This window comes from Rhagoletis zephyria, unplaced genomic scaffold (assembly GCF_001687245.7).
Source record: "Rhagoletis zephyria isolate East Lansing unplaced genomic scaffold, Rhagoletis_zephyria_1.1 Rzeph_scaffold_00917, whole genome shotgun sequence".
NCBI classification, from domain to species: Eukaryota; Metazoa; Arthropoda; class Insecta; order Diptera; family Tephritidae; genus Rhagoletis; species Rhagoletis zephyria.
The window spans coordinates 42,751-68,792 of NW_016158001.1; the positions used below are offsets into that span (position 1 = coordinate 42,751).

General features: G+C 36.1%; 1 protein-coding gene across 1 annotated transcript in view; it reads left to right on the forward strand.

The window, feature by feature from the left end:
• Positions 1 to 26,042, forward strand: part of LOC108362053 (probable cytochrome P450 313a4) — a gene marked incomplete at its 5' end in the record, with an annotated part of 98,397 nt that overhangs the window by 42,030 nt on the left and 30,325 nt on the right. Inside the window, 2 exons of the mRNA XM_017614884.1 lie at positions 15,202 to 15,316; positions 15,424 to 15,591. Coding sequence (XP_017470373.1) covers positions 15,202 to 15,316; positions 15,424 to 15,591 — 283 coding nt within the window. The remainder of the gene's footprint in view (positions 1 to 15,201; positions 15,317 to 15,423; positions 15,592 to 26,042) is intronic.

Genomic DNA, 26,042 nt, shown 5'->3' on the forward strand with positions numbered 1-26,042 from the left:
AAAATTATTGAAATCGGACTAAAATAACGGCCGCTTCTCATATAACGGTAAATTTCAGAAATGCTTGAAACTTCAATATTTCGAAATTGAAGGACGCTAATTTACTCAAAATTGATACACCCCGGCTTACCATCTAGCGGAAGGTTTCGAAAAGGTGAAAAAACATATATTTAATACTTGCGCCGGGTATTTAATGTTCGGCTCCGCCCGAACTTAGACTTTCTTACTTGTTTATTTTTGTTTTTGGTTTTTATAAATTGCGAAAAAGCATCTGTGAAATGAAGAACAAAAGCGTGTACAAACGAAAAAGCATATCAACAATGTCATTGTTAATATGTTGGAGTTGTTTTGTGCTACTCTGATGTAATGCAGAGATGGAGTATATGGTCCTGCCCTAGGACATCGCAATGTTAATTGGACCATATTTTTTATATCAATTGTGATTAATTTTGGAGTACTCCTTGACCCTTATGGTGTACTCTTTTCATGCATGCATGGAGTAGTCGCGATTTTTACAGGGCATAGCGCGAGTGTGGAATAGAGATGGGCGCGGAACAATATATTCAATACCGAGCCTGCACATCCCCTCATTAAATTCTTAGGTCCCGAATCCGCCATTCCCGTCATTTTTTGGATTTGTACCACGGGTCCGTGGGTGGCGATATCAATCACTAAACTAAATTCACTTGAATTTATAATTAATTTTAAATAACACAGTGCAACACTTAAATAGTGATTTGAATAAAATTGCATTCGTTTAGCTTGTTCTTGTTGCAATCACCGCCGCAGTATTGCGCGAATTAATAAAGCATCACGTTCGCTGTGAAATTCTAACAACGTTTTATCAATTAGGAAGTTTGTTCGTATATACTCGTATACACCGGACGTGTTTTTCTAACCTGGTGGAAACTTGCTCGAAATAATTAGTAAGCGGGCCACAATTCGCATCGTCTTTGCCACCTTGGTTTTGGACGTAGCCGTCCCTCGCTGCAGTCAATCAGTCGCGTGGGTGTTCCGTGTGGAATGTTTATAATAAAAGTTCGTCAACAAAGCGCGCCAAAGGGTGTATAAAAATCAATCAATTACGAATATTTAATAAACTAAGAAAAACAAAATAATATCAAGTGCAAAACGCGTGTGTAAACAAATGGCAGCTATCTGTCATCGCTAAACTTCTTTGCCGACCCTCAATAAACAGCGCTGCCGGGTAATTGTAATAAACGGTACAAGCGATTTAAAAAAATTGCACGCTGAACTAATTGCAACTATAAAAAACAATTTCTTTGTTAAAATCATAGATAACGGTGCATACAGAGTGAACACTTTTAGGGCCGGTTGTTCAATGTCTGGTTATCACTACCACTACACTATCGACGATTTCGACATCATGCATGTAACATGTGATCGATAAAGCAGTAGTTGTGCTTAACCGGAGCTTCTACCTCTGATTTGCTCTAATCAGACATTGAACAACCGGCCCTTAATGTTTCTGATTACCGTTCGGTTACAAAGTTGTTAACTGCGGAAAATATTCCCTGGTTCAGCTACGAGAACAAGCAAACCAGACCAATAAAAGTAATTGTTAAAAATCTGCATCACTATTGTGACGGAGAGTCAATTATAAGTGACTTAAAACACCAAGGTTTAAAAGCAATTAGTGCCATAAACAAACTTAAATCTAAAGAACCATTAGACATCTTTCTGCTGACATTTGATTCATCTGAAGATGTGAACAAAATCTACGGTATAAAAAGTATTTTAAATACAATTGTTAAAATTGAAGCATTAAAGTTGTCGAATCTAATTCCACAATGCAAAAAATGCCAATCATTTGGCCACACAAAAAACTTCTGCGGAAAACCACCACGGTGTGTCAAATGCACTGGGAAGCATCCGACTTCAGAGTGTCTCAAACCTGCAGAAGATAAACCAAAATGCTGTAACAGTGGAGAGTCCCATCCTGCAAGCTACCGCGGTTGTGTAGTTGCAAAAGAGTTACAAAAAATTAGGTCAATAAAGTTAGCGCAGGTTACTAGACCTAAACTTCCCGAAAACACCAAATCCAATATTCCTGTAAACCATAACACTGCCACAACGAAACCGGCTTCAAAGCCGTTAACCTATGCACAAATAACGAAGGACCCTCCTCGAAATATAATGGCCACTCAGAGCTCCGATGCGTTGTCGCTTATTCTAGCAAAACTTGAGCAACAGGAAAAGGTTTTCATGGCTTTTGAGCAAAGGTTGGGTGCTCTGGAAAATAATATGCAGTTCTTAGACTATGAATAATAATAGACTATGAATAACTGTCTTAAAATCGTTTTATGGAACGCAAATGGCTTAAGCAAGCATAAGGAGGAGCTAGAAGTTATGTTGAGCAACGAAAATATTGACATTGGCCTGATTGCTGAAACTCACTTCACCAAGCAATCCCATATGTCTTTTAAAAACTAGCGGCAGCGCTGTCATAATCAAAAATAAAATAAAACACCATCTAGAAGACCAACTTAGCACAAGGGAGTTTCAAGCTACTTCCGTTTCCATTGAAACTGTTAACCAGCCATTGCTTTTAACCGCATTATATAATCCACCAAGGCACAAGTTAAAATGCGAAGACTACTTGTCTCTTTTAAATCGGTTTAAGGGTCGTTTATTATAGGAGGTAACTTTAACGCGAAAAATACTTTCTGGGGCTCCAGACTTACTACGACAAAAGGCCGCGAACTTTATAAAGNATTATAGGACGTAACTTTAACGCGAAAAATACTTTCTGGGGCTCCAGACTTACTACGACAAAAGGCCGCGAACTTTATAAAGCCTTGCAACGAGCAGCCTGTGCCTCGATTTCAACGGGTAAACCAACATATTGGCCGTCTGACACCAGCAAAGTTCTTGATTTAATCGACTTCTTTGTCTACAAAAACGTTTCTGCAACCCATTTAACCATCACTGAACGCTTGGATCTTAATTCTGACCATTCACCCGTGATACCAGTCATTTCTGAAAATCCAGCAGTAAATCAACATTCATTAAAAATAGTAAATAAATTTACTGATTGAAAATATTTCCAAATGCAGATGGAAGAATTAGATAAGCCTTATGACCAAATTGATTCCATTGATCAGCTTGATGATGCGGTATTGAAGTTTACGCAAGAAATACAGATGGCAGCGTGGAATAGTACGCCCGCTCAAATGCTAGCTTCCCACGGGAAAACATATCCTGCGTATATAAGAAGCTTAATATCTGTAAAGAGGAAGTTCCGACGTCGTTGGCAGCAAACTAGGTCTCCAGCAAACAAGTCAAAATTAAATAAAGTCAACAAACAATTGCATATGGCAGTTAAGTCTTTTAAAAATGACTCCTTCAATCGCTTTCTGATGGGCCTTTCAGCCGATAAAAACTCCGATTACTCCTTGTGGAAGGCGTCCAAAATGTTCAAGAGACCAGTTCAACACGTTGCCCCAATCAAAATCAGCGAGACGCAGTGGGCGAAAACAAACGCGCAAAAAGCGGAGTTGTTTGCCGAGCATCTCGAAAAGACGTTTACTTTAAACGATGGTCACTACGTAGAAGATACAAATTACATGTTTATTGATTGCGACACACAGATTACTCCAGTTACGCCCGTAGAAGTTGTAACTCAAACGCTCAACGATGTGTCGTCATATAGACCGATATCACTTCTGCCAATACTATCGAAGCTATTCGAGAAATTACTTTTAATGCGTCTTTTANTTCGTAAATTGGGACGAAAAAAATCGCCGGGATATGATCTTATAACGTCTGGAGTTCTGCGCAATCTGCCTTATAAATGAATTGAGATTTTATCCGACCTAATTAATACGTGTTTTAGTTTGAAACACGTACCCATATATTGGAAAACAGCTGAGGTAATCATGATACCCAAGCCTGGCAAATCGCTCAACGATGTGTCGTCATATAGACCATATAGACTTCTGCCAATACTATCGAAGCTATTCGAGAAATTACTTTTAATGCGTCTTTTACTCATAATCTATACATATAATAAAATTGTAACAGGTCGATATTAGAGCACCAGAAGCCAAATCAACCATTTTTAGAATTTTTGTCGGTCTGTCTGTCTGTCTTTCTGTCTGTATGTTTGTTCGCGCATCACTCGAAAACGAATGCATGAATTTGAATGCAGTTCTCACCGATGTATTGCTAGAGGTCTAACTTAAAATATAGGAAGAAAAAAATTAGAGAGCTGCCACCTGTTTGAAAATTGGAGTTTAAGTAAATTGATAAGAAAAAATTAATTTTGCAATATGGGCGTCAAAAGAAAGAGGCTGAAGGCTTACAACCAAAAAATATTTTTTTAGAGTTGCCACCTGTTTGAAAATTTAAATTTAATTTAATTTATAAGATAATTGAGTATTGCAATATGGGTATCAAACTGAAGGGGTTTAGGAAATTTTATTGCCGAAAATATTTTTAGGGAGGGCTGCCACCTGTTTGAAAAATTTTATTGTATTAAATTGATAAAACAAATGAAATCTATATCTACATCTATACATATAATAAAATTGTAACTGGTCGATGTCTGTACCTTATAGATATTAAAGAAAAATTAATATGGTGGGTTTTTATTAAAGCTACAGAAGCCCTATGAACAATTTTTAGAATTTTTGCATCTCTGTCTGTCTGTATATTTGTACCCGCATCAGTCGAAAACATGGAATTGAATGGAGTTTTCACCGATGTATCGCTAGAGGTCTATCTTCCAATATAGAAGAAAAAATTAGAGAGTTGCCACCTGTGTTTAAAATTTCAGTTTAGGTCAATTGATACGGTAATGTGAATACTGCAATATGGCTGTTAAATTAAAGAAATTTACAAAGGCCTACAGCTGAAAATATGTTTGTGGAAGGTTGCCACCTATTTGAAAACTTTAATTTAATATAATTGATAGCATAAATTAAATATTGCAATATTGGCATCAAACTAAAGACGATAGGAAATTTTAATCCTGAAAATATTTTTAGGGGATTTGCCAACTGATTGAAAGATTGTATTCATTGAAATTTGTAAAATAAATGAAATATTGCAATACGAATATTAAACTAAAGAGGATTAGGAAGCTTACTTTTGAAAATATTCTTGAAGCGGGTTGCCACTTATTTGAAAACTTTAATTCAGTTAAATTTACTATATAAACTAAGTGTTGCCATATGGGTATCAAACGAGAGTACTTGAGAATAATAAAATTGCAACAGGCCGATATCTGTACATAATAGATGTTAAAGAAAAATTAATAGGAGGTTTATTAGATCAACAGAAGCCAAATCTAAAATTTCGGTATGTTTGTCTGTATGTTTGCAAGCGCATCACGCAAAAGCTAATGTATGGAATTAAATGCAGTTTTGCTAGAGCTCTAATTGAAAATATAGAATCCATTTTTTTTTTGTTTTAGTTTATCGTCGATCATTATTCCTAGGTATTTGAACGTATTAACTTTTTCCAGTGCGTCGTTGTTTATATTTAGAGTTAGCAACGCACCGTTCTCAAAATTTCGCCTTGATATAACCACAAACTTAATTTTTTTTATTTCTGTGTGGAAGGGTTTTCGCTAAAAAAAAATTAAACTTTTCGTTGCTGCTGCCAAAAAAATTAAGAAATCTGAGAAGTCACGTTTTACAATTTCATACAGTTCTCTTTACAATGCATTTCACTAAACTACTAAACGGCTGCATCGACTTGGTTCATATTTGGCAACACGTTGAAAATAAATATTCTGACCAAAAATTTACTCGGTATTTAGCTCGGGATATTCCTAAAATTCTTATACAGACTAAAACGTAAAAAACCAATATATCACTAAAACCAATTACGCTGGGGAACTGAAACTTAGCACTGATGCATATATTGCAAATGCATTGGGAAAGGGGGCGTGGCTCCTTCCTTCCATGCAAACTGAACTTCTCATATAGCTTATGTCTGGAACTGCTTACGCTAACGTCCTGAAATTCTACACAGCTACATATGTTATCAATACCGTAGTTATGGCGAAAAGTGATAATTATTGGAAAGGCTGGATCGATATACATTTACGTAAACGCGCAAGTATCACTCGATTGGGAACCATTTTCTCCTAGATTTATAAATCCCATTGAACTATTCTAACTTTGTCTTTAATTTTCAGTAAGGTAAAATTTTTGTGAAAATTTTGAAGAATTTTTTTAAGTTTTTCACAAAGAATGGAGCTTTGCTTTTACGAGTTTCGCTATAAACTGTCCTATCTACATACCTATTTGCATAAAATGATAGCCGTTTTCGTTGTTCGGAATAAACTCAAAAAACACTGAATAGAGTTCCGTCAGATTGTCGGAGGTTATCTTACATACTACTACTAGAAAACTCGCCAGGTGGTGCTGGAGTAGAGTTATGTATAAAAATCGTATTTATTAACCGATTTCGTTCAAATTTGAAATGTGAGCTATGTACCTGTATGATGGAAAATTCTTTTGATTAAAATTTACCGATTAGTGCCGCTGGAGTTAAGGTTGAAATTCATAACACGTATTCATTTTATGGTAAGCAATTGTTTTGTAAGAAATGAACCCAATGGGTGGCGCTGCAGACGAAATGTATAGAAACCCCGTGTGGTTGGTTTGCTTTTATTTAAGTTATACGAATTTAGTTTTCAGATGTCTAAATGAAGGATGGGGTTAAGTTTTTCTGACGCCCTCATGCACGATCATGCGGTCTTGCATCTACCCAGAAATCAGTTCATAAATTTTACCACGAATTGTAAAAGTGGTAAATTAACAAGGAAAGATCACTGTAAGTATATCAATTGCTTCATTTGAAAGATACTTAAAAGATCACACGACTCATTTAGTAATGTACCGGAAAACTTTTCATCCTGTGGGACAGCGAGGATTCTTGGCCCTCCTATAACAGAAAACGAATTATTTGCTCTTAAGATTCCCTAAAAGAACTTTTATTGGCATACGCATAGCACCAATGTTGTAGCTGCAAGATCATATAAAAAGATTACGCATGCCTGACAGAGATCTCATAGGTGGAAATAAGACCATCGGTAAAGCTCATGACCCCGAAAGGGATTGGTATTCCATATGGTATCACAGCATGACTATAATTGGCCTATGTGTGAGGAGGATACTGCGCCTTAGTGGTTTCAACTTAAATCAAAAATTTTGACTTCACAGTCTAATTTTGTTTTTAAACGCAAAAGCTCTTATTAGGCGCCGCGAAGTAAGCGGGCATTGGCTAGTTGACAATAAAAACTTGATCCCTATGCACCAATTCGGTTTTAGAAAGAAGCACTCAACGATCGACCAAATTTACAGAGTTGTAAATACCATTGAAGGTGCATTGGAATCCAAGAAAATTTGTTCAGCCCTTTTCCTTTGATAAGGTGTGGCATGAAGGGTTGCTNTACAGAGTTGTAAATACCATTGAAGGTGCATTGGAATCCAAGCAAATTTGTTCAGCCCTTTTCCTTTGATAAGGTGTGGCATGAAGGGTTGCTACAAAAACTAAAGACTTTACTGCCTATGCAATACTGCGAACTACTGGCATCATATCTGGGCGATAGATATTTTCGCATAAAATATGACAACACTTTTTCAGACTTAAAGAGAATAAACCCCGGTGTTCCACAAGGGAGTATTCTGGGGCCACTTCTCTATCTTTTATATCGTGAGTATACCTGTAGGAAGCCAGCACGTAACCGCGACATTTGCGGATGATACCGCCCTCNGCGATAGATATTTTCACATAAAATATGACAACACTTTTTCAGACTTAAAGAGAATAAACCCCGGTGTTCCACAAGGGAGTATTCTGGGGCCACTTCTCTATCTTTTATATCGTGAGTATACCTGTAGGAAGCCAGCACGTAACCGCGACATTTGCGGATGATACCGCCCTCTTGGAGGTGGATGACACCATCGAAAACGCAGCGATTAAACTTCAAGAGGCTGTCAATTCTGTTGTAACATGGGCTAAAAAGTGGCGCATCAAACTAAACAANGACACCATCGAAAACGCAGCGATTAAACTTCAAGAGGCTGTCAATTCTGTTGTAACATGGACTAAAAAGTGGCGCATCAAACTAAACAAGACTAAATCTGTACATATAGTGTTTACTCTAAAACGTTCCTCATTCAAACCAGTTTATATCGATACGTTAAATATTCCACACGTCAACGAAGCGAAATACTTGGGTATTACGCTTGACGCTAAATTGCGCTGGAAAGCGCATGCCAAGAAAAAACGTGAGGAACTCGATTTAAAATTAAGAAAGCTAAACTACCTTATTGGCAGGCCTGAAGCCTATCAATCCACAACAAATTATTGCTTTATAATCAAACTCTAAAACCAGGCGGGACTTATGGCATACAGTTCTGGGGATTTGCCAGTGCAAAATACATTGCCACAATTCAGCGCTTCCAAAATAAAGTATTGCGAAGTATTGTAAACGATCCATACTACATTAGAAATAGCGATTTACATCGTGATCTTGGCATGCCAGTTGTCACTGATGTGGGAAAAAAATTTGCCATTGCTCACAAACAGCGTCTAAAATCTCACATCAACGATGAAGCTTCAAGTCTACTTAAAACGACTGCGCAGCGTAGCGCTCAAGCGGAAAACTGTATCAGACCTGATGGAAAGCGAATAGCGGAAATGTTACTTATATATTTATCTACAAGTGTATAAGATAGACAAAGCTTTTCTTTTATCTTTTAATTTAGTCGATACAAATTGCTTGTTAGTATTAATTTAGTATGTATATACTAGTTGCAATATAAAAACTAATGAAAAAAAAGAAGTTGCAACAGTTTTGCAAATTTTCATCAGCGTTGCAGTGTTGCTGCTTTTATTACGTGCCTCGAACCTCGATTGTAAAAGTTGGATACCATATTTTTATATCGATATATCATATAGTTAAGTACTTAATTAACGCTTGTGTTTCTATAAACTGGCAACTCACATAGTATTTTTTTTTTTATTAAAAAACGTGAATTTTGTGTATTTATCAAAGGAAACTATAAATTTCCGAATATATTTAAATCTTTAGGTTTAATTATAGAGACTCCAATGCCTGCCAGCGCATTCGCACACCCAAGTTTGAGCGGAACTCCTCAAAAATACTTAACACCAAAGTATAGAATATCACATATATGAATCATACACACATTCAATAGCAATTGCTATGAATTTCTACCGTACAAATCCAAGGCCATCATTTGGTTGGAGAGTGCGTTGGTTATGGCGGTCATAAGTTCAGCCAACACATTCAGTGGTCCATTACCCGGGGCTGTTCGAATATGATGAGTAGATTTTAGTGAACCTCAAAAGCCACTGCCTCTGGCTTCAAGCTGGATATTTGAATATTGGAAAATAAATACCAATTATCTTTTTAAAATTATAAAAAAAGTGTTTGTTTACAAAATTGCCTGTGCCACTCTGACTTAGTACGGTTGTTGCTCCCTTTCAAACCACAGTAATCTTGTATGCAACTCTGAATCAGCAAAATTCATGGTCCTACTCATTATCAACCCTGATCGGATTTTACCCCCGAGGAGTACTCAAAAAGGTTTATCACTGTATATACTGTGGTAGTGGAGCAATGATTTCCACGCACACAGTCTCATTCATTGAATCGTTTTTATGCAATGGTCGGCATACCCTGCAAAAATCGCGACTACTCCATGCATGCATGTAAAGAGTACTTCCTAAGGGCCAAGGAGTACTCCAAAATTAACCACAATTCATATAAAAAATATGGTCCAATTAACATTACGATGTCCTAGGGCAGGACCATATACTTCATACCTGCATTACATCAGAGTAGCACAAAACTACTCCAACATATTAACAATGTCATTGTTGTTATATTTTTTCGTTTGTACACGGTTTTGTTCTTCACTTCTCAGATGCGATTCGAAATTAATAAAAACTAAAGACAAAAATTAAAAATTACATGTTGCCTCTGCGGCATTCGAACCCGAATATGCTGGGAGCTAACAAATAACAGCGATCCTCTCTACACGTTCAGCTATAGCCAGACATGCAAATCAGTGTTGCCAAACATGGGCTTTTCCTACCAAAACTGGTAGGTTTTTTTTCCATTTGGTAAGTTGGTAGTCTTGATTGGATTTTGGTAGGTTTCGGGACAATGTATAATAGTCCAAACATGTTAGCAACCTTTTTTATACGAATATTTCACCGGTGCGTTCGTATAACGGCGGCCGCAAACGTGTAAATATAACTGATCCCTAAGTACAAACTTTTACCTTTATTTTTGCCAATATACAATACGAACATAGATATATCGTCACCTAAGGGCGAAAAAGTGCCAAGTCCATTTTTTTTTAATTCTTCAGGAGAGACGAAAAATCGATTTAGTTTCGTATTACCAGCCATTTTGCATCAAAAGCCAAACTTTGGAAAAAAACGGACTTGGCACCTTTTCAGAAAAGTCTGCCAATGGGCTCGTACCCAACCCCAATCGTAGAAGGCAAATGAGGCCAGAATAAATATTATGTCGGATATTCAGGCAGCGTTAAAGGCCTTAGAGTCTTTTAAAATGGCATCAAGGCTTGTGAACTCTTGAACCACCTGGGAGCCCACAATAACGTAACGCTGTGGGGGGCTCAGGGACATGAAGGGTTTGAAGGTAACGAAAGGGCTGACTATCTCGCAAAGCGTGGAGCCCAAATGCGTTTGCAGGGTCCCGAGCCATTCTGCGGTACATCCAAATGATACACTGCAGACCTACTTAGGAGCTAGCTGGGAATAATCTCAAATTACTGCCGACTGGCGGAAGTCAAAGGGATAAGAAAATCAAAGAGATGCATAACTCTTTCCAGAAGGAACTCCGACAGCCACCTTGAATTATACTCTTAATGGCAACCTGACAGCACCCTGCAAGTTAACGTACCGGTTGAATTAAATGGTCTTTCTGTAGAGATGGACTGTAGGTTTTGTGGGCTGGTGAAGGAAACCCTAGAGTATATTCTATGTGCCTATCCACGAAGTATGAACCTAGATTGATACACTCTTGGATAACTATTCTCTTCTCCATCTAAAGTTTGGAAATGGCTTCATCCACAGTGCTGAGCTTTTTAAATAGACTAAGGTTGGAGTGATTACAATTAGGATTTAGCACAATATATATTCTTAGGTCCCAGCGCGGGTATCTCCGACGTAATAATAATAATAATAATATCGTCACTAGACACGAATAAAGACACTCGGGTGTTTTGAAGACGAAAAAAAACGTGAAAGTATTTGAGGAAAAAGACGCGTGAACATGGATTAACATCAAAAACTCTTTGGGAATTCGTATACTGTTAAACTCGCAAACGTTGTTGACCGCGAACTAGTTATCTTTTCATGTAAGTACTCCTACAGGCATGGTAACGATTGCAGGGGAGCACGGTTGTCTAAGCATCGAGAACTTGTAGTATCAATATACTGATACTGTCCGATTTTTGCAGGAACCGAGTGGCTACACTGCGCACTTTTGTATACTCAATTCCAATAGAGTACATGCCAATGCATACACGGCATCCTAACTAGCTACAGGACATATGTGCGTCAGTTCAACATTCGTAACAGAGCGCAGCGGGGTCAGATCTGANGGGCAGGGGGGGATGCAAATTGCCTTACACCAACGAGCATTTTGAATATGATATACAGTTCGAACGGCTCAATGAATCGTTTAAAAAAGCTTTCGAAGTGTATTTCTTCCAAGTTGTCAAAAACTTTTTATTTGTCACGGGGAAAATACCGTAAAAATTATTTGTATCGTACGAATATCTATAGAAATTATCAGGGTTTGAAAAACTGTTAGCACAGCGACAACAGCCAAGCATTTGCTTTTTTATAAATTGTTGTTGCTTTGCTAGCCGGCAATTACAAGTACCTGATGAAGATCTTGCAGAAGCAATGAGCTTAGCCGACGACGCTTTAAAGGATTTTGAAGAAATGCGACAAAATGCAGAAAAAACTTTCATTTGCTTTTCGAACACTTATACCATGTCCCCACCGGAGCTAACCACGTAGTTATGGGTATTGAGTTGGTTATCCCGATAACCCACTTGATTTAGCGTAGTTTCGCCATATAAAAATGACAGCACTTAACCATTTCACTGAGATGGTTAAAAGCTAACCAACTCGAAACCACGTGGAAAGTCTGATACAAACCTGTGTTTTCCCGCCATCTGTGGGTCATTAGCGTTAAAATGTAAAGAATTCGATCCCTACTATTGTTTGGGATTAGATTAGATTTACCCCGGTTTTTAAAAATATTTGAAATCAAGTCCTCTACTCCGCTTGACTTCAAATCTATTCCGTTTTTTTCATTCATGTTATGCCCCTCTTGGGGCCGTTTTTGGAGTGTTCACCACCGGTTTCAGTAAAAAAATTGAAAGTTAGCCAAATCTCACTGTTAAAAAGTAACTCTTTCATAGCAATGCGTCAATAAAGTAACTTCGTTATTTTTTGATGTATGGCTGTACAAATTGGCGGATGCAGAACTTTACTTAAGTTGTAAAAAAATATATGTAGAATGAAATTTATATAAAGTAGAAAAGGTTTGCTTTTTTTAAAATTAAGTGTTAGATACGTTCTACTATATAGGAAATGCTAAAAATTACCGAAATATGTAACATATCCTGACATTGCCTCGGGTACTTATTTTGCATGAATAGAAAATATTTTAGTCAAACAATTAATTCAATCTAGTACGGAAAATTTGTTTTTGCTCCGATTTTTGCAGCAATTTAGTCCTGAATCGTTTTTGGGAGCTCCGAACACTGTTCTTTACATTTGTAGTGTTTTATAAACCTCAAACCGCAGTGTGGACAGCAATAGTTAGTGATGTGGTTAAGTTCGATTTGAGATGGTTAACTTTTTTGTGGGGACATGGTATTGGAAGAAGTATGCACCAACCTAGGTACAGAAATCAAAGTATCGCGATACAGCAGTCGCCAAAAGAATCGCTTTAGTGTGAAAACCGGAGACGCCGAGGCATACTATCGCATTGCTTTTTACATTGCCTTCCTTGATACATATATTGCTCATTTGAAAAGCCGGTTCCTAAACCATAAATAAGTTTTATTTAATTTTAGTGTTTTGTCTCCAAAGTACGATTTTAACGAAAAAAAACTAAAGAATTGTTTGCTTTCTATGAAAAAGTAATCGACTGCTCGAAACAAAACTTTCTTCTGGAGGTAAAAATGTGGAAAAAACGAATTTCACACGAACATTTTCGAAATGCTGTCGAAGCATTACAAGTAGCTAATACATCGTCTTTTGGGAATGTTTTTAAGATCTTACGTATATTGGCAGTTTTGTCCGTTTCAATAGCCACACCTGAACGAAGCTTTTCATGCCTGAAAAGAATTAAAACCTACTTGAGAAATACAACGTGTCAAGAAAGGCTCAACAGTCTAGCATCTATGAATATTCACAAAGATATAAATTTTTCAGTTAAACAAGTTCTAGAAGAATTTTTTAAAAAACCACGAAAAATTTGAAAATTCTTCATTTCATTGATTTATAAGTAAAAAAAAAAATTGAATGGACCGTATGAATAAAAATAAGCAATTGCTTTTTCTTAAAATTTCAGATCTTTTACTCAATTTATTCAAACAAAATTGAAGTAAAAGGTATGAAATTTTAAGAAAAAGCAATTGCTTAGTTTTTATTCATACGGCCCAATGTGATTAAAATTATCAAAAGGTTTTATAAATAAAGCGAAAAATTTAATATATGATTTTAAAAATTCGTGTTTGAAACTTTATTACGCATACTTTCTTGTAAAGAGCTTTTTTTCTAGACCTATATTAATGAAATATTATTCTCTGATTTGAGGGGGGTTTAACCCCCAAACCCCCTCCCCCCCGTGTATCCGCCACTGACGAGCAGTGATCGGGTAACAAACAATAAGCTGGCGCAGAGACACGAGTTGGTCCGCTACAGCATGACAGAGGAACACTTTTGTAAGTAATCCAATATACCACAAATAGACTACATGGTCCAACGATTTTTGCAGGGTACTAGAACATTCAAATAGACTACATGGTCCAACGATTTTTCCAGGGTACTAGAACATTCAAACGATTCAATAAGTGGGACTATGTGCATTGCTTCGTATGTGAAACACACATGTGCTCAGAGAGCGGTCAGCATTCTTTAGGGGTGGCTCACAAGCATGAATATGTTCCGCTCTCAAACCAAATCGTGGTTTCCTCAACTAAGATTTGGTAACTATGACTAACCATGTGTTGAAAGAAAGCTTAAACTATGTTCACATATCAATATTATCTCAATCAAAGCTAGTTTTTTAATCACCCCGTTTACACAGGCAAATCTCAGATTATTAGCCGTCAAATTTGTTGTGCTTGTTATTCCCACATCTCAAGGAAAATTTATGTTTCTTCTCTGTGCCACCGTGTTCACGTTTTTCTGCTATAATAAGCAATATAAATATATTTTAACTTAACATTTTATTAAAAATACCTTTACAAACCTCTTTTACTTGCTAGCGTACATTTTTGTTTACTTTTACATTTGGCATTTCTCCTCTCTTTCGCAAAAACAATCGATAAAACTAGGATGGACACCGAAAAGTTATCGGTTAAATCTGAGATTATTTTATAATTACAGATTAACAAGGGACGAATTTTATACGACTAATCTCTTGTTATAATTACAGATTAGGGTGTTAAGCTCGAAAATGAGGATAATCTACTTATATGTGAACCTAGTATTATCCGTATTAGCAGAGCTTAATGACATCCTTTTATGAGCCATACGTTAAGTTGAATGGAATTTGTAGAAATATGCTTCAAAAAAATATTTATTAGTATTTACCAACCCTTCAACTAAATTAACGATTTGGTACAACCTAGATGGATATTAGAAGCTTTATATACATATTTAGTTATAATTACCAAACCATGGTAATAGTTCCCAATCCTTGGTAACAGTTCCCAAATATTGTCGAATTTCGGGAACTAAATATCTTTAGTTGTCGAAACTAATCCTTTTTCTCAGAGCGCAAATAAAGCTCTGCATTCCTTGCGGTCAGTCTCTCAGTATTAATTTATATATTTTTTTCAGTGGAATTAACTTATAAAATTATTTTTTAATTTAATGAAACTAGCTGTAATTTTAATTTTATTTTACCTTTAGCATGATGGAGAGGATTGCCAATGATGCAGCGTGCTCAACAATGGGCCTTGGTTTCTTAGCGCGCACACCCAGTTATTATAAGGCATTGCGTCATCTACGAAATTTTATGAACAAGGTATTTTCAAGCAAATATTACTGTGTATTCATTCATATTTTAATTTATTTATTATACTACGTACATATGTATGTAAAAATATATTTAATCAATTATCATTTCCTTAGCTAATAGAAAAGAATGCAAACAACAATATTAGTTCCAGTAGCAGTGAACCTTGGGCGAAAGGCGAAGAAGCGATGAACTCATTTTTAGACACGGCCTTGAATTATTACTGTCGAGGGCATTTGAAAAAAGAAGATGTTATCATCGAATCTATTGGCTTGATTGGCGCGGTAATTTATAATATGATCTAACATTCCAATAAAAGAATACTAATTTAGGTATACACATGATTATACAAAAATATGTACATGTATGTACATACATGCACACATACACTGAAAAAAGAGTCTAATCTCAGTACTGCTGGAGTCAATCGCTACTTTTGGACCGCTACTGCACTGACTTCTATTTCGGTAGCTGCTCTATTAACCCGTTGTAGTGCGCATGGTATTGCAGAGTCGAAACAGTCGCAAGCAGAATTGCAAAAACCTACGAAAGAGGCGTCCATACTCCTGGTAGTGAAGAGAGAGCCGATGCAGCTAAGGATAGTTGACAGCCCTGAATGTCTTGATTATAATTTTTAAAAATTTTCCGAGATGTGTAAAAAATGCAATCGTGCAAAATTAAAAGACTGCACAAATATTCAAATTCGAAAGATCGATGATGTTCTAAGTAAGTCTCGCAGAGTGTTCAAAACAAACTAAGCGATGACGAATAGCAGACCTAGCTAACGCGCACGTATCTGCCGAAATAACAGACATTGATAAAAATTGTATTGAAAACTGTGTAACATACAGCAAGTCTTGTCTTCAGGGTCACGAAATTCGAGCCAGATACTGCTGAGGAATTGACAACGTACTATTCATGCTATGCTTTTCCCCACCAGTTCACAAAATTGTAATCCACGCTCCTGATGTTATTGAACATGCTGTAGTAGATATCGATTGGAGAGCTCTTTGAAGAAGCTCCTGAAACCAAAAACAAAGAAATTTAAATTTATCGTTTCCATCACCAAAAAGGAATTTGCTTAATCGTTTGCTCCTGAGCTATGATCCCTTTTTAACTGGGCAGCAAAAATTACCTAGCAAGAGGTAGCCATTTTTTAGAAATTCGTTTTCGATTTTCTGAGTAACTTGGAAATCAATTTTCAATTAAATTTTTCATTATTTTATAAGTATTATTTTGCATCTTGTGAAAAACTTTTCCTGAAATAAGGCGGACCTATGCGTGCGTTTGACATAAAATTTCAATAAACGGATATTTATGACAGCACCTACATACATAGCAATGCATAAAAACGTAGTTCTCCGGCTATACAGAGAAGCATGCAATGTAGGTCCCCCTTTAAAAAAAGCATTTTAATTTTTTCCAACTTTTTTGTTTCATTAGGCAGGGTGGAAGAGGGGGGCGTAAGAGGGTTTGGAGCCACTTAAGTGTGGCCATTCTATGATTAATTACTTATTATAATTTTCTAAAGCTGAAACCAAAGATTCACATCGATATCTCTACTGGAAGTATTTTTGGCAGCCGACTCCATACTAGATCGATGCGATGGTGACTACTGCCTAGGATATTGCCTTTTAAACGTAATCGCTGAAATACAAGCCAAGTAGGCGATCGAAAATCTAAGGAGTTTACAGGGTAGATACCGATTCATCTGTCCTGTAGTCGCTCCCCCGTACTGCAGGGTAGTTACGTCAACTGGTGACAGGTAACAAGACTCAGTGGTAAGAGTAATAATGCATTACATGCGTGATAAGCTGGGAACGTATTTTTATAGAACGTGCCTTTTTTCCTGCTAAAGATATAGAGTATATTCGGTTAAGAATATCCACGATTTAGCTTTTCCTGATTCCACATATGGCCCAAAACGCGGACTGTTACATTACATTTTGGATCACACAGCTTTAGAAATACCACTGAAACTCAGTAGAAAATAATTATCCGATTAGTTTTCTTCTTACACCTTAAACTATGAACATGTAGCGATATTTTTCATGTACACACAATTATTGTAGCTCACGTTGTTCAGGACTAGTGAACGGTTTAAGACCTGACTGTTGCATTACACATTTTGGAAGTAGATTTTAAAGGGATCGTATATTATCGTAAAAGTCTGCTCTCCTAGTTGAGTGTTTTCAATGGNGAGTGGGACTATTACGTTACAGAAATAGACTGTTACGTTACATGTACGATATACGNTAGTCGGACTATTACGTTACAGAAATAGACTGTTACGTTACATGTACGATATACGTATTCTGTCCGATTAAATGCTAAAACAAACTCCGAAGCGCAGCTTACGATACATTTTCGAGACAAAACATGTTTCTTCACGATGTGTTTGGTAGTTACGCCAATTCCGTCTACACAACTCTTTCCATGGGAAGTGGCAAAATAATTACAATATATTTTTAATCCGAACTCGCTTTCTAATAAAGGAATAACTGCAGCAATATACTTATTTTTGAATTGCGATGAAGGTCCGTCACTCCAAATTTTCAATATTTTTACTGATTTTGGTAGTCCTGTTAGCAATATGTATTGTTTCCTTTTGTATGTGCCAAATCGTCGGATATGAAAACCTTCGATTGGAATCTGTATAATAGAAAGCAGTTGTGAACAAAGATAGTTGCTTCTGATTCCAGTGTGCGTTTTGAACTTCATCTTGCCATTCACATACGAAATTTTCAGCGAAATCAATTTGGAGCAATCCTTCGTTTAATTGTTCGTTAGAAGCCCTTGGGCGATCGTACTTGTAATAAATATCCAACTGCTCTCGCTTAACATAACTATGGCGCAAAAATTGGGGCGATAACGAAGTTATGTGAACAAGCAAGCCTTTCAGTGTTCCAGATTCTTCGCGTTTCTCGATTCATTTAGAACTGCCACTTTTTCGCCAGACCATCCATTTAACGGGAATATTTAGGTTAATGTCACTAAGTTGTTTCTTCAGTGATTCAGAAGATATACCATCCCATTTGCCACATCTTGAAAACCAACAATCTGTGTTGGTATCCTCACACAAAAATTTCTNGTTAATGTCACTAAGTTGTTTCTTCAGTGATTCAGAAGATATACCATCACATTTGCTACATCTTGAAAACCAACAATCTGTGTTGGTATCCTCACACAAAAATTTCTTAACAAAACCTTGATTATATGTTGGCATTGATGGAGCATATTTATGAAGAGCTGCGACAGCCTCAATAAAATTGGAGTGATAAGAACACATGCACATGCAATGGGGGAGATCCTTATTTAATCTTATATGTTCTGGGCGATTTTCAGCAAACAATGTAAGGCCACAGCCATCTAAGGAAAATATAAATAATTATGGGCCAACATTCCACAACTTGTTGTTAAGATTCCTATACCTTTCCCTGTGGTTTCTTGTTCTTCATCAAATATTGCAAAGACTTCTTTGATAGTCAGGAGCATGTACCTCGTCGGAAGAAGTACTTTTTCCCCAGTTTCTAAGTTGTCGTATTGTTTAACATCTTTTGTTTTTGGAGAAATTTTGGAGATGTCATCCCTTTCGTAAAATCTTCTAATTTCTTCTTCAACCCTAAACCAGCAACTTTTCCGCCTATTCACCGCAGGTGGTCAAATAATATTTAAAAGGTCATGTCGGTCTTGATCTTTCATGTCGCTTATAATCTTTGTTAAGACTGCGTTTTTGCGTGCCCTAGAAGCGGGAAGTGCATTCATAGCTTTTTTCACTGCTTTACCTAGTGCTTGGGTGGATTTATAGCCTTTTTCAACCTCAGCGGCACCAATTTCGTGACCATTTATCGGTTCATTGACATCAGTGTGATTCAGAACCGGTTTAGATTTAATTTTTTCTCGGTGCTTCTTTCCATTTTCTCGAATAACTGAGCGGCGGGTTTTAACACGTCTTTTAAATTCTTCGATTGGCAATTTATTTTCTTCATTTCTTAATTCCTTGCGCCGCTTTCTTTGGGCGGCGGCCCGTTTCTTTTTAAAGCCATCGAATTTTCGCGTTTGTTTTAACTTTTCTATGTAATTTTTATTTGTTTGAGCCTTGATTAGCTTTATGATTTTAATTGTATAACAGCTAGACGTCTTATGGCTTACAATTTAGCTTGGAAAATTAGCTAAAATAAAAAATTTCTTACTTGAAAATTAAAGTATTAAAAAGACTGTTACGTTACAAATATTTTTCCCTTTAAAACAAAGGTATAAGGGACAGTACAGTAGATTTTTTTTTTTTAAATTATGAAAGTAGGCCAAAATTGCTCGAAGAAAACTACGATCTTTCATTCTTTTAACCTGGTGGATTCCACGCCAAAAACTTTTTGGTGTTTTGGACTATTACATTACATTAAAAAAACCTGTCGAACTCATTTTCATATCGAAAGCTGCATTTATTGTCAAATATTTGTTTTATTAACTTACAGAAAACATTAGCCCAGCTAAGAGCAGCAAGTATTATATGAAAAATGACCGTCATTAAATATAAACTACCTTTTAGTTTCGTGTTGTTCTTTTTTAATTTTTAATATTTTAAAGGTGTCTCAGGATTTAGTGAATTTTCATGTTTGAGAGAAGGAGATTCGTGTTTATATTTATGTTGTCCGATACCTTAGAATATGTATGACCAAGATATAATCAAAAATCTGCGAAACCTCAGAAAAAAAAATTTTACCCTTGGTTTCGTTTTCGGCGATTTAGGCCATATACACATTTGATATTGCCTTTTGTTTTGCTTTTTTAAGATATTTGCCTTTTTNGATCTTTCATTCTTTTAACCTGGTGGATTCCACGCCAAAAACTTTTTGGTGTTTTGGACTATTACATTACATTAAAAAAACCTGTCGAACTCATTTTCATATCGAAAGCTGCATTTATTGTCAAATATTTGTTTTATTAACTTACAGAAAACATTAGCCCAGCTAAGAGCAGCAAGTATTCTATGAAAAATGGTGTCTCAGGATTTAGTGAATTTTCATGTTTGAGAGAAGGAGATTCGTGTTTATATTTATGTTGTCCGATACCTTAGAATATGTATGACCAAGATATAATCAAAAATCTGCGAAACCTCAGAAAAAAAAATTTTACCCTTGGTTTCGTTTTCGGCGATTTAGGCCATATGTACATACAATTATTAACATACTTTCGTGCATAATCTATTTACTACATTTCCACATTTTTAAGCACAAAAATGCGTGTGTTGTATAGTACACTCGGAGCGCTCGCTCGTCGCTCACTCGTCTTACCTAGCAGAGCGAGTANCCTTAATCCTGATAATATAAAAGTTTCAAACCTTCCATAATTAAATTGGGCGCCACTTATATCACGTCGAGCGCACATTTAGTACATTCAAAGCTTTAGCCTGTTCTGACAAATCAAGTTTATAATGAAGAAATGTGATGGATAAATAAACAAGTAATTAAAGGTCATATGCAAATGCGCAAAATTTTTTTGTATGAAAAATACTTNAATTTAGTACATTCAAAGCTTTAGCCTGTTCTGATACAAACAAATCAAGTTTATAATGAAGAAATGTGATGGATAAATAAACAAGTAATTAAAGGTCATATGCAAATGCGCAAAATTTTTTTGTATGAAAAATACTTATACGCCATGTACATCTGAAAATATCTCGAAAACTTGTTCATTAGCCGAACATCAAATACCCGGCGCAAGTATTAAATAAGTATATGTTTTCCACCTTTCCGAAAACTACCGCTACATGGTGAGCCGGGGTGGTTGTACGCCTATTTTAAACATGTTCGATAGAACGTTCGGTTAGACATAATGAGATAAACTTATATAGTCATATGTGGGCAATACCACGCCCATTTACCAAAATTCCAAATAATGTTCGTTCTTTTCAAGGGATTGTTTTTAGTATCAATTTTGAGTAAGTTAGCGTCCTTAAGTTTCGAAATATTGAAGTTTCAAGCATTTCTGAAATTTACCGTTATATGAAAAGCGGCCGTAACTTAAGTCCGATTTCAATAATTTTCAACGTTTAGTGCCTTCTTTGCTATTTCTAGTGCCTTTTCCTGCCTATTTCGTTATTTTATTTTGCTTTTTTTTATAGGTTTTTAGGTCCTAAAAATCTGTTCCCTGGTGATAGGTAATGTAATTTATTGCTTATGAGTTCTAAATTTTATTACTGTTTGATATGTAGTCAGCATTCTAATGCATTCAAAAAGTCGCAAAATTTCATTTTAAATCGCATTCATTCCTGCATTACTGGTAATGCAAAATTGAACACAATTTTGCTAGGACATCGCCGCTGGGAAAATTATGCATTTTCGAATGTGAAAACGGCAGTTTTACTGATTATTTTTTTGATTACTATATTGGTCAATTGACACTATTTCGCATACTGGAGCGATATAAAGTCAATTGACATATTATTACCTTTTCAAAAGCGAAATAAAATCCATTGACATTTTTGCTATTTCAAACATTAAATTTGAGCAGCTTAGCGGCGGCCCGTGTCCGTGCGCCAAACCAAGTCGTACCTACCGTGCCGCGCGGTTCTAAAATCACAAAGTAGTTTTTGATAAAATTGCAGATAGAGGGTATTATTGAATTTATTAAGCCCTCGATATTTTACTTTTTATATTTGTAAGTTATTGGAAGATTTTTTCAGCTTACATGATCTCGGTTCCGATATTAAATAATCAATAATTGTTTATACCCGCATTTTGGCACAGTGACTTGAAAGTGCCGTCTAATAAATAGTATCGTCATTCTCCTTAGCTGTTTTAAATGATGTCACACATTGTTGGCGGCGACATGAATACAGTGTAAGAAAATTCCTTTTCTATACTTGAGTATCCCACTTGCAAAGTGGGCTATGTAAAATTTTTTCGATTTTTAGTTTTTGGTGGATTACGTACTAGTATTTAAAGTAGTTTCCTGTCCACTAACAGCACAGTAAAAAATTTTTTTATATTCTGAAAAAATAGCATAAAATGTCAACTCTTCTTCCAAAAGTCGCTACCATACTTATTTATAAACTTTCAAAAGTATCCATCTTCTGATGAACTTAGAAAAGTGCTTTAGGTCGTATAGACAGTTAATGTTATCTTACGTTATAATTTTAAAAGGCTCTTATTTATCAAAATTCTCAGGTAATAATAAAAAAAGGCGTGAGTACTAGGTACTCATGAAATTTGATGTGTAAACATATTCGAACGGCAAAGCATAAAAGTACGTTTACATATAAATATAATCTCAATCAAAGCTCGTTAGCTGTNCCTATAGAAAGGTCTTTTCCACCTTCGATATTCCGAATTCTTTCAGATATGCTTATTTAAAAACGCAATTCTTTCTGTGTTCCTTCGGTGTTACTGGACATGGCGGCAACACACTGTTTCTTCAATTTAATAGTCTTTGCTTTATTTTTGTGGAAGTGTAACATGTTTTGCAAGTTCTGGATCATTTCTACATTCTTTCTTCAAATATTTCTCGTATTCCAGCTTTTTTTGCGTTTAGTTTTTCGCATAGTACATATTTTTATTATATTAATTTTAAATTGTTTAATAAAATCAATTGCTGGGGCCCTTCATTGTGTGTTGATTAATAGCACACTGATGATTTGGCAATGACCTCTTTCATCTATGGAAACAACACTTTCGGGGCAATGCTTATTGTAACAACATTCATATCTCGCTCACTATACTAGAACAATACTTTTTTCTTTGAATCGACATACTTAAGCATTGTTGACGCTATTTCCATTTGAATGAGGAAATAACATTATTTACTTTATTTCCAAATTTTTATTGACTTAATTTTTTGAAAAGGTAAAATGTCGCTCGCTGTATTTCGCATCTGTATGCGAAATTAATTAATTAATCCCAACGGTTTGTCCCCTCCTTTCCCGGCCAACCGACACGAGGGGCGCAGTCCGCATGACGTACGGAACTTTTTTTTGTTTTTTTGTTTTTTGGTGCCGAGTCGTGGAAACAGGAGTTTGTTAAGTGTCGAGATCTAAAACTATTCAGCTACGGAATCAAATTCATCAGCTGATTGGATATGCTGAAAATAGTATTTCAATTGATTGATTCAATTTATTTCAGATTGGAAATGATAGTTTTCTATATAGTAAAAATCGAGTACGATATGCCAAACGTGCTGGAATGAGAGTTTGCATGGCTTCACAAAAACAGAGGTCGAAAGTGTCTTGACACTCGATAGGGAACATTAAAATTTATCCCAGCCAGACGGGCCGGGCTATTAATCAAGCCCATCGTTAATTTTACAAAAAATATTACACCTAGCATTTTTCTACGACTTGCGAGTGTAGCCAAATTTATGAGCTTTCGACGACTTGTATAAGAGTGAGATTGTAGTCAGAATCCCAGTTAAAATCACGCAATGCAAAAAGCAAGAATTGTTTTTGAATTGATTGAATCCTTTCTGAATGAACAACCTTAAAAAGAAACATATAATCTTACATTTTTAAGAGTGTGACATATAGTTTGCATTACACCAACTAACCACGTTGCTTAGATCCGCTTGTAACAAACCTTTCTTCGATAGAGGACAATGTTTTAGAAATCGGCATACATTCAATTTTTTGTACATTTTATTATAGAAGAAATATAATTAATGAATATCAGGAACAGAATTGGACCAAGGTGGCTTTCCTGAGGAACTCCTGAAGAAACTTGAATGATGTTGGAAGAACAATTATTAAAAATAACTATTCGTGTGCTATCAGAGAGGTAAGAAGAGGTCCACTGAAGAAGACTGGGCTGGAAGCCGATTAGGTCGAGTTTACGGATGAGTAACGAGTGACGTGTAATTGCTGGCTTATGCCGATGACATCGACATCATCGGTACCAAAAACTGCGAAGTCTGTTCTGCCTTTTCCAAGCTGGATAGGGAAGCACAGCGAATGGGTCTGGTGGTAAACGAGGACAAGACGAAGTATCTCCTGTCATCAAACAAACAGTCAGCACATTCGCGCCTTGGCACGCACGTCACTGTTGACAGTTACAATTTCGAGAACGTAGAGAATTTCGTTTACTTGGGAACCAGCATTAACACCGATAATAATGTCAGCTGGTATATGGCGCAGAAGCATGGACAATGACAACATCCGATGAGNTCGACGTACGAAAACCACGCTCTATAAGTCATTCATCATGCCTGCGCTGGTATATGGCGCAGAAGCATGGACAATGACAACATCCNCAACCTTAAAAAGAAACATATAATCTTACATTTTTAAGAGTGTGACATATAGTTTGCATTACACCAACTAACCACGTTGCTTAGATCCGCTTGTAACAAACCTTTCTTCGATAGAGGACAATGTTTTAGAAATCGGCATACATTCAATTTTTTGTACATTTTATTATAGAAGAAATATAATTAATGAATATCAGGAACAGAATTGGACCAAGGTGGCTTTCCTGAGGAACTCCTGAAGAAACTTGAATGATGTTGGAANTTCGTTTCCAATTGGCGTCAGTTGGCGCAGAGGAGAAACGACTGGCGTGCTTTGCTGAACTCGGCCAAAATCGCTTAGGCGGTTACAGCGCCAAAAAAGAAGAAGAAGAGAACGAGTGACTTTGCCAAAGGTTTACTGATATCGGTATATATTACGTCGGTATGAGCATTTTCTCTAAAACNGTACTTTGCCAAAAGCTTTACTGATATCGGTATATATTACGTCGGTATGAGCATTTTCTCTAAAACTGTCTGAGACGTGAGTTGTAAACTCCAATAAATTAGTGATAACAGATCTTCCTTTAGAAAACTGGTGTTGAGATTGTGAAATTAAATAAGGTATAGAATATGTCAGCTGATAAACAATAATTGATTCGTATAATTTGGGATAGCGGAGAGCTTCGCTATGCCTCTATAGTTTTCTATAGAAGCGCTGCTGCCGTATTTGTGAAGTGGTATTATTAAAGTTTCTTTCCAGGCTGACGGAAAAACGTCATGTTTTAGTAACAAGTTGAACAGAGTTGTTAAAGGCTCGCAGGTGTTCTCAGCGCAGTTTTTAAGAAAACAGGTCGAAATATGATCAGGTCCAGGCCTAAATGACGCTTTTAAGGTTTTTAAACTGTAAAACTGTAAAACTTCATCGGAAGATATTACTGGAATATAAGCAGAGTTGATTGCACAAAGCTCATACGGATAGCCTCCACTTATAGGGAAGTCTACAGAATACTTGGACCTAAAGAAGTGGGCAAACATGTTGGCAATGACTTGGCTGTCGCTAGAAACAGTGTTACGATAATGCATAGCGGATGGAAAACCATGTACCTTACGTTTTGAATTTACGAAACCATAAAATTACTTGTGATTGTTAATTAAATTATTTTTAGTTTTACATAAATATGACTAATTCATTGCTTATTAATGCTAAGTAGCTATGTCACAAAACTGATTACTTTACGTAATCACTGTGTAAGCCCGTTCTTTTATGCAGTTTAAAAGAATTTGACTTTTTATTTTTATTTTTTAAAATGTTTGAAATTAATGGAGCCCTACAAATTTGGAATTTATTTACAAGCAAATTATTATTATTATTATTATTTATTAGAGAAATATAAAATATTGCACTAACATTAATTGCACACTAGCTGCTGAGGCCTACGGTGCTATTGTAATTAATTAATATGAACATCGTGTTGAGGATTGTAGGTAGTAAAGCTAGTTTTACAAAGATTTGTGTAAA